The 15,479-nt window shown below is 40.2% G+C and overlaps 1 protein-coding gene across 3 annotated transcripts in view; it reads left to right on the top strand.

Moving 5' to 3' along the window:
- PCSK5 (proprotein convertase subtilisin/kexin type 5) overlaps positions 1-15,479 on the top strand; it is a 298,169-nt gene that overhangs the window by 153,822 nt on the left and 128,868 nt on the right. For all 3 annotated transcript variants that reach the window (XM_037901828.2, XM_007065550.4, XM_043547161.1), the window contains exon 9: positions 7,722-7,822. In XM_037901828.2, the coding sequence (XP_037757756.1) occupies positions 7,722-7,822 (101 nt within the window). The remainder of the gene's footprint in view (positions 1-7,721; positions 7,823-15,479) is intronic.

The raw sequence follows: 15,479 nt of genomic DNA, 5'->3' as shown, positions 1-15,479 counted from the left end.
CGTGAGCTACAACTCACTTCATCGGATGCATACTGTGGAAAGTGTAGAAGATCTTTTTATACACACAAAGCATGAAAAAATACCTCCCCCCACCCCACTCTCCTGCTGGTAATAGCTTATCTAAAGTGATCACTCTCCTTACAATGTATATGATAATCAAGTTGGGCCATTTCCAGCACAAATCCAGGTTTTCTCACCCCCCCCCCCCACACAAACCCACTCTCCTGCTGGTAATAGCTTATCTAAAGTGACCACTCTCCTTACAATGTGTACGATAATCAAGGTGGGCCATTTCCAGCACAAATCCAGGGTTTAACAAGAACGTCGGGGGGGGGGGGGGGGGGTTGGAAAAAACAAGGGGAAATAGGTTACCTTGCATAATGACTTAGCCACTCCCAGTCTCTATTCAAGCCTAGGTTAATTGTATCTAATTTGCAAATGAATTCCAATTCAACAGTTTCTCGCTGGAGTCTGGATTTGAAGTTTTTTTGTTGTAATATCGCAACTTTCATGTCTGTAATCGCGTGACCAGAGAGATTGAAGTGTTCTCTGACTGGTTTATGGACACAAATGGACACAAATCAGATGTCAAGAATTATAACATTCATAAACCAGTCGGAGAACACTTCAATCTCTCTGGTCACGCGATTACAGACATGAAAGTTGCGATATTACAACAAAAAAACTTCAAATCCAGACTCCAGCGAGAAACTGTTGAATTGGAATTCATTTGCAAATTGGATACAGTTAACTTAGGCTTGAATAGAGACTGGGAGTGGCTAAGTCATTATGCAAGGTAACCTATTTCCCCTTGTTTTTTCCTTACCCCCCCCACCCCCCCCAGACGTTCTTGTTAAACCCTGGATTTGTGCTGGAAATGGCCCAACTTGATTATCATACACATTGTAAGGAGAGTGATCACTTTAGATAAGCTATTACCAGCAGGAGAGTGGGGTGGGGGGAGGTATTTTTTCATGCTTTGTGTGTATAAAAAGATCTTCTACACTTTCCACAGTATGCATCCGATGAAGTGAGCTGTAGCTCACGAAAGCTTATGCTCAAATAAATTGGTTAGTCTCTAAGGTGCCACAAGTACTCCTTTTCTTTTTTCTTAAGATTAGTGACTTTCCTATAGGTCAGTCTAATTGGATGTGATAGTTCAGCTTGCTGTACTGTGTGTATGAGATTCTTGCTTTTAAGAAAGGAGAAAATATGTTATAAAATACAATCCACCATAAAAATCCACCATAAATATCCTAGTGCCTGATTCTGATCTCACACAGGATTTACATTAGGATAGCCGATTTAAATGCCGATACTCTTCATTTATTTCATTGTACCTGAGGATAGAGTCGAGCCCCCCAGTATATTATGAGTTTTGAACAGTATAGTAATATAGAAATATAGCTAAGTGACAGCACATTGTTCTTCTGTCTCATATGCTTTATAGTGTCAGATTGTTTGAACTCCTGTCTCTGCTTAATTCTGCTTTGTATTTGTACAATCTCAGTCAGATCAGCATATTGGTTTGTGCTGATTATACTGTATTCCTATCCAATTTGTATTAGTGGCACCTTCTGAGTTGGACAAGTAAACAGTCCCCATAAAAGCAAAAATGCGAGTGGTACCGGGTATTCTAAAAAGGCACTCAGTAGTATGGTGAGTGGAGAGAGGGGGTATGTAAAAGTTGGTTACAGATATCTCCTGGTTTCATCTTGTCCTAAGAAAATATTCTTTGTAGATAACCACACATTTTTTCCCATTGACATGTTTTTGTCATCCTCACAAACATGCCATGTGCTGGAATTGTTCTTTTTCAATCTGGTATAATCATAGTTGCTTTAGTAACATAGGCAGGTCTCTGATCTCATTTACTGTGATGAAGATATGGAATTTATATTTACATTAAAGTAAGTGACACAAGAATCTGGCTTGTACAGTTCTAGACAGCAGTTCTTACACTGTCAAAACTCCCACTGACATTAACGTCCTGCACTAAGACTGCATTAAGGATGAGGCCAAGAATACATATTAGTTATTCCTATATTGTACTGCACCTGTCAAAAATCTCTGTTGCATATTTTGGACTGGATTTTCAAATCTTGACTCCCACTGTGCATGCACAAAGTACATCTGCCTTTTCCAGATGCAAAGAGTATGTACGTATTCCTTTTAAATAGTTCAGTGCTAGAATTGTTATCAGATGTTTGCAAGAGCAGCTGCAAAGTGCAGGCACAGGTATATAAAGCCACAATTTGGGACACACATAAGAGGAAGCCAAGCACAGGCCAGTTGAAAAATGTACTCCTTTAAAACAATTATCATTTGAAGCACGTGCTGAGTGTGAGACTGTAAGAATCGCCGTAGAAGTGACATGAAATATGCCTAGGACACTTAACTGTAGCAAATTCCTCCCCTTCTAACCTCAGTGTTACTGAAGAGCTCCAGAAGGCATTGTGCCCCCCTCCCTACCTTCCCCCCTCTTCCCCCCAGCAGAAATGCTTCTATGTATTGCCCCTAGAGCCCTGCGTCTCTGCACCACTCTTGGAATAGGCTGTATTTAAGGGCACAATCTAGCTCTATATGTTAGTATGGCCTTTATCTTAGCAAAGGCATTACACAAATAAATCATAACAATACTATCAGTGTACTGTGGATTGACTCAACTATTTTCTGTTAACAATACTGGTGAGTTATGCATGAAAATCGCCCACTCACTTATGAAATTTACAATCTATGGTATACACCATTGCTCCTTTTAAAAATTAATTCCATGCTCATCAATAGCATCTCTTGTCAGTTATTAAAAAAACTCCCCCTGTTCAACTGCTGTTGTAGAGCAGATATAATACAACATGGCACCTTCAATGGAAAGTTTGGGATCACATGACACCATGTTAGGGGGAGAATTGGCAACTACAGATTTTTATTAAATACTTCTCATTTTAGAAGACAAGTCGGTTCAAGGTGACATACCTGTAGGAATTACATCAACAGGTAAAAAGTGTTTCAACCACAGCTAAAGGCTCAAGACATGAATTATGAAATATCTGGAAATAAGAGTCTTAGGATGGGAGAAGTGATAATGTTCTCTGCAAAGGAAAATCCTATTTTTGACCTGAATAACTAACTTTCCCTACAGCTGTAACTAAGGGAAGATTGATAACACAACCTGAATAATAACTGTACAGAAATGACACTTCTTTAAATCTTCAGAGTAAGTCACTTGTACCAAACCGTTACAGTAGGTATCTGGGTCTTTCTTTTATAAAACTGCACGTAGTCTGAAAACCAGCTGACTCTCATATATAGTAAAGGAGAAAATATACTGTGATGATAATGATACCTTAAAACGGACCTTTGTCATGGTGTTCTAAGTTGTTAATTTCATGTTAATTAAACTATATCTTTACCAGCCAGCATGTAATTGCTTTCTGTCAAATCCAGTTGTTTTCTTCTGTTGTTGGAGGAAAGATGGGATGATTGTAACACAGTGCATTATAAAATATTACATAGCCTGAATTTAGGCTTATCACTGTTTCCTTATATCAGCAGTTGTTACAATGATAACTAAAACTTGTGAGTGCATTGTACTTTAGGTAAAGGGTCCAAAGTTGGTGCCCACGTCCACTCACACTGTTAAATAGAATGACAGCTTTCATACACTAATGTCAACTTCATATCCCTGGCAGGCCTCATCTCCTTGTATTATGATTAATGATGTTGCCCTTGTGTGGTCTTGGAATCTCGAACATAATTTTTCTTCTTGAAGCTTGACTGCTTGTCGGTGGTCCTGTCTCTTTGTTTCTAAAGATAGAAACAAGGCTTCTCTGACAGTGCACCCTCAATACTGAAAAACATGCCTTAGATCTCTCCTGTAATTTACATCTAAACATCTCAGCTGTTATCAATAACTTCCCTTTGAAATGGCTCAGATAGGATTTCCACTTAGGGAGCTTTCGTTACACATTTTCTGCTGCAATATTTGCTGAGTGAAAGAGAGAGATAAGGGATTGTACAATGTCTGCTAGGACATGGGACAAACAATGCAGCAGAAGAGTGTAATGGCTTTATTGCACTTGCTATTCAAGGGTACTGCACACATAAAACTAAGCCTACATCTACACTATGAGCTAGGGCTGTGATTCCCAGCTCTCATAGATGTACTTATGGTAGCTTTCTACCATGATAACATGGGCAGTGACAGTGGGCGGCACGTGCTTGCAGCTCCAAGAATGTACCTATATGATTCAGATGGGTTTGTACTCAGGGTGGCTAGCACGGTGCCATACTGCCGTTCCACCACAGACACTACTATTTTTAGCTTGCTAGATCAATGAGCATGAGTATTTCTGCACAAACTGGGAATCACACTTCTAGCTTGTAGTGTAGATGTAGCCTCAAAAACACTCACCACTCTTTCTCCTGATAGATAGATATGTAGATAACATCCGACAATAGGCTTTCAATGCAGAGGGCTAAATGGTGTCTTTTAAGGCAAAACCATTGTCAGGGGAGATGAGGAAGAGACTTTCCCCTGCATGAGCTCCTGAAGGTATCATTGTGCTGCAAGCAAACCCAGTGCTTCTTGGAGTGCAGAGAGAGTTCAGTGACTGCGCTGCTCTTTCGCAGGGTGCAGTAGTTCTGCTGGCCACTGTGAGAGAGAGAATGAGCATGTGCTATTCATTCTGCTTTATTTTTTCCACTCTTTGGGGGCCGAATTTTCAGAAAGAGGTGCCTGAGGAAGCCCACAGAACTTAATTTGTGTACATAGTTGTGTGCTCCTTGGCCATTTAGATTTCACCTGCAAATACTCTACCTGATTTGCATTCACACAAGTTGACACAGGGCTTCTGGCTCCTCGTGCTGTAAATTTGGCCCTTTAAGTTTCCCTTCGCCTACTCCCTTTTGAAGTATATAATGGAAAGTATGTCATTGTATTAGAGATTAGTTACAGTACAAAATCAATGTACACCAGGGTGTGGGAAATACAGGGTGGTTTTCGGCACCCCTTTTACAATATAAACTAGTACACCTATTTAGTGCTTCATTGATACTCTAAATATCCATTCGCTAAATTGATGCACAATTGTTAAATGAGAGTCTGAAAATTTTATTTAAAGATTTTTACAGGTCATGGACAGAATAAAATGATTTATCAAGAATTCAGAAATAAACCAAAATGGTTCTTTCAAGACTTTGGAGATTTTGAAGATGAGAGGTAGACTGGCCTTTGGCAGATCAAGTAGTTTAGAAATATGATTTTCTAAACGCCTTAGTCAGTTTTTTCCCCATCTTTCAACATTATCTCTGAGTGAGTTCACCTGATGCCTACGCCATGTCACCTCATTGATTCTGTGTTAACTTCTGCTCTTCTGAACAAAAGTATACACACACACACACACACATTAATGACACCAGACTACCATCCACTTCTAATAAATGCTTTCTCATCTGCTCATGTGATATGTGACTTTTTGGCAATGCATAATTCAGCTGGCTACCAGGTTAAAGCTATCCAGGTATCTTTGTATTCTTTTGTAAGCCTTATTTGTGTTTATTTCCATGCTTTGTTTTTCTCCCAGTCTTCTCTCATGGTCTTATATGTAAAATATAATGCTAGTGAAAGCTGCTGAGTGGAGAGCCTGGGAGACCAAGAGCTTTGTATAGTCAGGGAAGAGGTGCACTACCTGCAGCAAAACTGCAAGCTTCTCCCCACTACCCACACGCTGCCCCATTAATGACTTAACCTAAAGAGCCACCTAAAAAGTTAGGAAAGTATTTTTCTCTCTGTAGCCAGTCCAGTTTTTAACCTATCTAGTGGTTTTTGTGACATAGGCCCTTGTTCACAAGGAGCTACTCCGACACCACCCACTCATTGCACATGTCCTTTTGAAGAATTGTAGAAAATAAAGACTTTCTGTTTCTAATGACACAAGCTAGATTTGAATTAGTGATCTAGAAACGTGTTTGTAGCGCTGTGCTAATCCCCTGAACTGGGATAACTAGGTTGAAACATCTTTACGTGTGATTTAAAACTTTGTAGAAATACATTTATCTTCCTAGAATCACACTTCTTTCTGAGATACTTGTGTTCTATTGTTAAATGCAAGCTTCTGTTTTGTCTAGTTAGCTGGAAATGCTCATTATGGCTTTTGGAGCTTTATCTACTTAGGCCATATTTTAAAATGAGTTTTCTGTAAGCAATATATTACAATATAAGACTGTAAACAACTTATGAATTTAGTTAATCTAACAGATAAAAACTTCTTCAACATGACTGAGGCAGTTTCTTTGAGCCTGCCAGGATTTTCAGAGAGGTGGGGTAATATCTTTTATTGGACCAGCTTCTGATGGTTAGAGAGAGAAGCTTGCGAGCAATACAGAGCTCTTCCCAAGGTCTGGGAAAGGTACTCTGAGTGTCACAGCTAAATACAACGTGGTTTTGAACAGATAGTTTACCATATATTCTAAGGGATCATTCGAGGTGAAGTGGCCCATTAACACCCCTGTAGTCATAGGACAAAAAGAGGGGTTAGTGATTGTTGTAATAACCCCTAAAACCAGTGTTTTTATTCAGACCATGATTTTTAAGGTCTAGCAAAGCTATGAATTTAAGCTCCCAGGCTCGTCTTTTGAAACTGCTGTGCAGGATGAGGACTGATAGGTCAGATATGGAGTCATTGCTTTGTGAAAAGTGTTCACACATGGGTGATATGGTATTTTTGTGTTTTATCATGTTTCTGGGTGAGTTCACTGTAGAGTGTAGTGATTGTCTGGTTTCATCCATGTAGTTGTTATTGGGGCATTTAGTGCACTGGATGAGGTACATCACATGTTGTGATAGGCATGTGTTGTGAAAGGTGTATAGGGGATGTTGATCATTGTAGCATTGGAGATATGTCTGCAGGTTTTGCATCTGTTGTGGCAGGGTCTGGTGCTGCTTTGAATTGGTGTGTCCTGGTCTGTGGGGAGCTTGCTTTTGATGATGAGCTTGGTGAGGTTGGCAGGCTGTTTGAAGGCCAGAAGAGGAAGTTCAGGAAAGATTTCTTTCAGGGTGGCCCTTCCATACATTTAAGTTGTTTGATGGGTTCCAGTGTGGGGTGTTGAGTGCAACTAGGGGTTATTTTCAGATGAATTGTTGCTTAAAGGAGAAAGCCTGGTGCTGTGGTTAGAACACAGCAGTTGGAGTCGGCAGATGTGTATTCTGTTCCTAGCTCTGCCATACATTCCCTATGTGACCTGAGGAAAAATGGTTAACCCCTCCACACCTCAGTTTCCTCACCTGTAAAATTGGGATAATGATACTTACCTGCATCACAAGAATGCTGAGAGATTTAATTATGTTAGTGTTTGTAAAGCATTGTGTGGTTCTTGGATAGAAAGTGCTATATAAATGCAAAGTAATATGAGGGTGGAATTTTAACCTACTTTTGGAATGTGTATTTTTCTAATTTCCAAATCTTTAGGAAAGATTTCCAAATCTCCCATGAAAAACTGAGACTAACATACCTGTTCAGTACTATAGAATAGAGTGAACTTTTCTCCAAGTTCACAAATACCTTCAACCTGTGAGTAGAATAGAAAAGTTTCAAATCAATGTATTCATCCCTATTAAAGAAGAAAATTCTGTTCACCTGCATTTGACTCACGTAGGCAATAGAAGCCTGTTCTGATTTCTGCAGTTGTGTTCTAAATTTCACACATTCAATTTCTTCCAGATCACCACCGACCTGAGGCAGCGTTGTACAGACAGTCATACTGGAACCTCAGCCTCTGCACCTATGGCTGCAGGCATCATTGCATTGGCACTGGAAGCAAAGTAAGATTAATAATAATGCATAAATAAATGCATATATTTTATTAACATGACGTCTTTCAACAAGTGATTTCAAAGTGCTTTAGAAACATTAACTAGTGAAAATTCACAGTATACTGGTGAGTGAAGGAAATATTATCTTACACACACACACACCCCACTCAATTTTACACGTGGGAAAACTGAAACAGAGAGAGAAAAGGGAAAAAATGTTCTAATTTGGATGCCTAAAGCTGTGATATACTTTGTAATGGTGTTGAACACATGCAGCTCCCATTGAATGGCTTGGGGAACCTTCACAGTGCTGCTCAAGCTTGAGTCTAGTATTTAGGCCATTGTATGTGACATTGTGCATAGACCCAAGTCCCTTTCACTAGCTCGGTTCATAGGGCTGATGGAACTGAGGACAGTGTGCCAGCATGAGCAGATGTTAGCATGGTACAAAAAATAAAAATACTCACCAGTATTATGTGTGATGAAACAGTAAATCTAAGATTTCTATCATGTATATAGCTACGCACTGATTTTTAAAATGTAGATTATCTGACAGTGGACCAAATCATTTAATCCTTACTAGAGCAAAATTTCCATTAGCTTTTACAAGAGTTTTCCTCAATGGCAGAATTTTGTACATTGTAACTAGAATATATTTTTAACGGGCATTTTTGACCAGAAAAAGCCATTGAGAGTTTATCATGCAAATTCATATTTCAAAACTTTTTCATTATTGTGTATTTTGTCAGAGTGCACTGGTCTGGTATGCACAATGTACATAGACTAATGATCTGCAAAATCCTGTTTAAAATTAGATGTTTTTAAATTATAAGAGATTGATCCTATGAGGTTCAGATGACACTATTCAACATGGTGGGGTGGGGGGGAAGTAAAAAATGTGTGCATCATAATAATTTCAAATTGTATTATACTTTCATAGTATGTAATTTGTAATAGCAAACAGGTTTTGGGTTGCCATTTTGTAAAAATGTAGCTTTTAGTGTAGAATCCCTGACCTAAAATTCAATCCAGAACACATTTGTACTTCTGAGTTACATAGCCATGAAAACAAGAGATTGTAATTGAAAAGCTGATACAATCTTAAGCAGAGCAGCACTTGTGTCATTATACTTGGGTTTTCTCAATACAATAGTTAGTGACAAAAACTGCTTTGAAAAGTTAATGTAATAGCGTTATTTCAAAAACCATTCTTTCAATCACTTTTTAATCTCAGTTCTACAATACTTACATTTGTTTTTAAACACCCCACATACACAGATAAAATTACATTTGTATGCACATTTGTATGGTGGAGGTTTTCAGAATTACTTTTTAATGAATTGCTGTTGCCTATAATTCTAATTTTATCTTTTTTCATGGTATTTTATGTATGTTTTCAAACACATCATTGTTATAACTGGAATTTTCAAAGTATAGTAGCAGACACATAATACCTGCAGCCGTACCAATCTGATACCCAAGGTACTGGATGCTGCTGGTAATTCAGTAGGTGATACTCTTCTTCCAAATAAATAGGTACCATTGTGGCTGACACTGCAGATATAAGCAAAATATTGTACTAACGTCACAGGTGTGGTGATGGGAGAATGTGCTGCTGCTGTACGTAGATAAGATGAAAAAACCAAGAAACTGACTCATTTTGGTCTTTAAATATCCCATGGTAATCATTGAATATTGGCCAAATTCTAGGTGAGATAGTTATATTTTGCATTCCTAAATTCCCTGGCAGTTTTGGTAAATAAAGAATTCTTTACTTCCTTTCCAGAAATGGATATGGGCTAAGTGTGTCCGTATCTGTATAGATATAAAATAATTTGTATTGCTATTAATATGATAAAATGCAGAGCTACTTAATACAATATACTTAACATGCATTTTTACCACCTCACCTGCAGTCTGCCCACTAATATTTCTCCAGTGGAACTATGTATAACTGAACCTCAGATAGACTTCACGCTACCAGCATTAAAAGAAACCAAACAAACAGCTGGCAAGAGAAATGTTTCCTGTTTTCCCAAAAATTAAAATTTCTCTCCCAAAATTAGCCTGACATGAGACCCAAGACATTCAGTCCTGCAACGGTCATATATTTATTATCTAATCCTTTTTTTATGAGAGCTAGAAATAGGGAACTTTACACCATTAAAAGCCCAGAATGCCCCCTTATAGAGGGATAAGGCTTTTTTAATAGCTCAAGAAGATCATAATATATTCAACTTTAATATCTTGACATTATTTTGTATGGATCAGCTATTTTAAATATTTGTAAGGTGTTTCCGAATGTTACAGTATTGAGAGGTATTTGTTATAATTTTCATCTGCCTCTGATTCCTCTTGGGTTAGATGATACTAAAGCATCTATCTTTATAGGTGATATGATATGAAAAACATTACTAATAACAATATTTAAAACTCTCCTAACCATTTCTAAAATACTTTTATTTTGTAAAATATGTGGCATACAGAGAATACATGATGGTGTCATGTGATGCAAAGATTTTATTGGCACCGGCAAATGGAGGTTGGGGGTTGCAGATTTAGCCTTAAATTTCATATTAATGCCTGTGCTAACCACCATCATATTTTTTTAGATTTTTCAAAAGATTAGTGGGAAAGGAGTTTTCAAGGTTAATTATGTTATTCACACCGTGAGCTGCCCAGTAATCAGAGCACTTTTTGTATATGTTTGAAAGACTGTGTTGTTTTGTTCGATTATAAGGCACTGCCTAGTAGGAAAATTGTGGATCTACCATATCCCCCCTAAGTCGCCTCTTTCAGCTTGGAAAAGAGACAACTAAGGGGCCATATGATAGAGGTCTATGAAATCATGAGTGGTATAGAGAAAGTAAATAAGGAAGTGTTATTTACTCCTTCTCATAATACAAGAACAAGGAACCACCAAATGAAATTAATAGGTAGCAGGTTTAAAACAAACACAAAAAAGTATTTTTTCATGCAACGCACTGTCAACTTCTGGAACTCCTTGCCAGAGGGTGTTGTGAAGGCCAATACTATAACGGGGTTCAAAAGGGAGCTAGATAGATTCATGGAAGATAGCCATTGATGGACCTATTAGCCATTATGGGCAGAAATGGTGTCCCTAGCCTCTGTTTGCCAGAAGCTGGGATTGGGTGACAGGGCATGGATCACTTGCTGATAACCTGTCTGTTCATTCCCTTTGGGCACCCGCCATTGGCCACTGTCAGAGGACAGGATACTGGGCTTGATGGACCTTTGGTCTGACCCAGTATGGCCGTTCTTATGTTCTTACTATGTGTATTGAAGCTCTGGAAATGTTTAGATCCTAGGTGCGCAATTCTCTACAGCAGCCAAGCTATGGTCACTGCAGGGGAAGCATACTGCTCCCTGATTTAGCATCAGCCTGACCTTGACATTATTTAGAGCACCCAAGAGGCTGCTCTAACTTATACCACTCGTGTAAGGATCCTAAGAGACGTTAAACCAGTGGAGATTTGAAGTATTGGAGCTCTGTGTTCCACCTCGCCCTGCTCCTGGCCTGTCCCAGCCTGCCCTCTCCCTGCCTTGGGGGCCCCCCCATAGCACAAATGGGTGGGGCATCTGGTACAGGACTCAGCTCTGGCACTCTGACCAGCATTACTCCAGTGGAGAGTTCCCCTCCACAAGGGGAATTCTCTGCTGATCTTTTCAACTGGTGGCACGGGATTTTTTTGGGAGCTGATAAATTCAATACTGCATTATAGTCTGTGATATTTACAAAACTTTCTTATGAATTACAACTTCTGTCCAGTGTTTTTGTATCAAATGGCATATCCACATCATGTGACCAAAGAAACCTAATTTAGCTTCTTCAAATGCTCATTTGGTAAAATATCTGAGCATAACTTAGAAATGTAAATACGAGTCTGTTGCATTGAAACACCAAAGAAATAGTTAACATACACACACACACAAAGCCAGTCTCCATGAGGGATTTCTGCATGTAGGGCTCAGGCCTATAAAGACCCAGTAGTATTTGTGCTTTCATGTCCTGTTTTTCAGTTGCTTTCTTTTACATGATCAGTGCCCAGTGGAGTTAGTATCCTGCTCCAGCTCTGTAATTGGGTACTTAATTGTTTTCCATTCTTTTATGTTCATTATGCAATGCCAAATTTTCCTAGCTGTAAACCAGCTGCTAGAGGGTAAATTGTTATATTCGACTAATTCAGCATTGGTGGCATCTTAGCTCTAAATATAAAATGTTAAAGTTGCTTAGCAGCATTCTACTGCCAGATCAGAAGAGCTTTTTGGCTGATGAAGGATTTGAATGCAGGATTTGCATGAATTGGTGTGAAGAGAGTGAGTTTGTTTAAACAGCATATTCCTTCCTTCAGGCATTGTGTCATGTTCTTAGGGAAAACATAAATAAAGAGAATGTCTTTTACTTTGCTTGAGAGACGGTACCTGAACATGAGAAAAAATAATATGTATACGTCCAAGGTGAAACCTGCATGTTTCTCTATTAACAAGCCAATGCCTATGTTTTTCCATCCATAATTTGAGAAGCTGTAGCTACATTACATCAGACAGAGTTAATCTGCTGTTTTTTCTCTAATGCTGCAAAATACCTGTTGTACTACCTGTGTTTCCTTCTCTCATACGAGTTATAGACTTCCTTTGTCTTTGCTCATATAAGCTCAGGGATAAAACAAATTACTCTTGGAAACAAATGAAGAACTTTGGTGAATATTAAGATGCTGTAAGGGAACTCAGCCGGGGCTCGTCCCTCGGCGGGGTGGTGGGGCACCACACCACCTCCCTACACTCTCGGCTGGGTTGGGGAATACCCAGGGTATGGCCCAGACCTTCAGGCTGGGTCCCATGGGCAGTTCGGTATAAGCCCAGGCCCTGGGTCAGGGCGGGGCAGCAAAGAAACAGTCAGGGCCTCAGGCCCTTAGGCAGGGGCTGAGCAAATAGTTCAGTATAGGCCCAGGCCCTGGCTTTAGCAACCAGGGGGAGGGGGAGACTGCCACCCGTTAGGTGGGTGGCAGGGGGACACAGGCCCACCCACTCCACTGTGTCCCAGCCTGGGGCCCTAGCAGCAGTCGAAGACCCGCTGCTGTGTCAGTGGGGATCCTGGCCGCAACACACTGACATTGGCTCTGGCAGTGCTGCAGCCAGACTGGGGTCGGCTGCCCCCGGGCTACTTCTGGACTGCCCCTCATAGGAGTTTCCACCACCATGGGCTCCTCTGGGTAGCTGGCGAGGGGTAGACTTGACCGCTCCTCGGAGTAGCTGGTGCAGGGTAGGCTCGGCTGCTCCTCTGGGTGTCGATCAGCGTCAGGCCTCGGCGGTCCGGCCAGTCCTCGGGTCGGCCACGGCTTGCCAGGGTCTCCCAAGTTGGAGCCAGGCCCCGGGCGTCTGGCCTCTCCAGCTGCTGTTGCCCAACTGAGCTCTGGGGTTGGGCTTTTCTACTTCCTGTCCTGCGCCTTAACCTCTGGGGGGCGGGCACAGGATCCATGGGCTCCGCCCACTTTGGTGTCTGGGGGCGCGGTTTGTCCCTCGGCGGGGTGATGGGGCACCACACCGCCTCACTACACATACTGATATCCATCCAGAAAAGTGACAATAAAAGTACATCAAAAAGCTCCTCAATTATTTTTTAAACGACAACATAACTGAATGTAAATCACGGAGGAGAGGAAGTCTGTGCATCCAAGTACTACTCCCTAGCCTTTATACTTTTGAAATCTCTCATGTTTTCTTCCTCTGCAAATTGCTGCTGTTATGGAAGGGACTCAGATTTCTGAAAACTAACCCAATAGCAGCAGCACTTCTCATACTGATTCATTTCCTTACAGAGCCTCCTTCAATAATGCAGTAAAACAGACAACTGTCTGGTTACTTACAAGTTTTTGAATCAAGGAACCTATCTCATATCCCTTCAGTGTTAAGAGAGGCTTTCATCCCAGCTACTAGGAGCTTGATTACCAATTAATACAATAAAAGGCCAAAGGTGATAAGAAAACTGAACTGAACTGTGGAAATGCTTTTGGAGTGTCATTTTTTTATATATAGTTCCAGTCTGAGATGAGAATGACAGGTCTTCAGTTTAATCCTATGACACTCAGTTAACTCAAAGTTGTTCCGCTTACCTGACTGGCTGCATGTTATTAGAAGGAAATGTAAGAAGACTGTACATAAAACAGAAATCTTAACATTCGGTTTAAACAGATTATGGTTATAACTTATGAATTGTATTTTCAGAAGAGATTTAGAAATAGAATTTTTAACAAGTTATGTATTTGAAAAGGGGCGGAATAAATGGTAAATTTTCAGAATGGAGAGGGGTAATTAGTGGTGTTCCCCAAGGGTCAGTCCTAGGACCAATCCTATTCAACCTATTCATAAATGATCTCGAGAAAGGGGTAAACAGTGAGGTGGCAAAGTTTGCAGACAATACTAAACTGCTCAAGATAGTTAAGATCAAAGCAGACTGTGAAGAACTTCAAAAAGATCTCACAAAACTAAGTGATTGGGCAACAAAATGGCAAATGAAATTTAATGTGGATAAATGAAAGTAATGCACATTGGAAAAAATAACCCCAACTATACATACAATATGATGGGCGCTAATTTAGCTACAACTAATCAGGAGAAAGATCTTGGAGTCATCGTGGATCATTCTCTAAAGACATCCACACAGTGTGCAGCAGCAGTCAAAAAGGCAAACGGGATGTTTAGGAATCATTAAAAAAGGGATAGAGAATAAGACGAAGAATATTTTACTGCCGTTATATAAATCCATGGTACACCCACATCTTGAATACTGCATACAGATGTGGTCCCCTCATCTCAAAAAAGATATACTGGCATTAGAAAAGGTTTAGAGAAGGGCAACTAAAATGATTAGGGGTTTGGAACGGGTCCCATATGAGGAGAGATTAAAGAGGCTAGGACTTTTCAGCTTGGAAAAGAGGAGACTAAGGGGGGTATGATAGAGGTATATAAAATCGTGAGTGGTGTGGAGAAAGTGAATAAGGAAAAGTTATTTACTTGTTCCCATAATATAAGAACTAGGGGCCACCAAATGAAATTAATGGGTAGCAGGTTTAAAACAAATAAAAGGAAGTTCTTCTTCACTCAGCGCACAGTCAACCTGTGGAACTCCTTGCCTGAGGAGGTTGTGAAGGCTAGGACTATAACAGGGTTTAAAAGAGAACTGGATAAACTCATGGAGGTTAAGTCCATTCATGGCTATTAGCTAAGATGGATAAGGAATGGTGTCCCTAGCCTCTGTTTGTCAGAGGGTGGAGATGGATGGCAGAAGAGAGATCACTAGATCATTACCTGTTAGGTTCACTCCCTCTGGGAGACCTGGCATTGGCCACTGTCAGTAGATAGGATATTGGGCTGGATGGACCTTTGGTCTGACCCAGTATGGTCATTCTTATGTTCTTATCTTCTTATGTTATGAAATCATGGACTTATAGGGCTAGAAGGACCTCGAGTAGTCACCAAGTTCAGTCCCCTGCACTGAGGCAGGACCAAGTAAACCTAGACCATCCCTGACAGATCTTTGTCCAAGCTGCTCTTTAAAACCTCCAGTGATGGGGATTTCACAACCTTCTTTGGAAGCCTATTCTGGAACTTAACTGTCCTTATGGTTTGAAAGTTTTTCCTAATG

The sequence above is a fragment of the Chelonia mydas genome, chromosome 5 (genome assembly GCF_015237465.2).
Source record: "Chelonia mydas isolate rCheMyd1 chromosome 5, rCheMyd1.pri.v2, whole genome shotgun sequence".
NCBI lineage: Eukaryota > Metazoa > Chordata > Testudines > Cheloniidae > Chelonia > Chelonia mydas.
The sequence above is the reverse complement of the archived record's forward strand: the minus strand, read 5'-3'. Positions and strand labels throughout refer to the sequence as shown.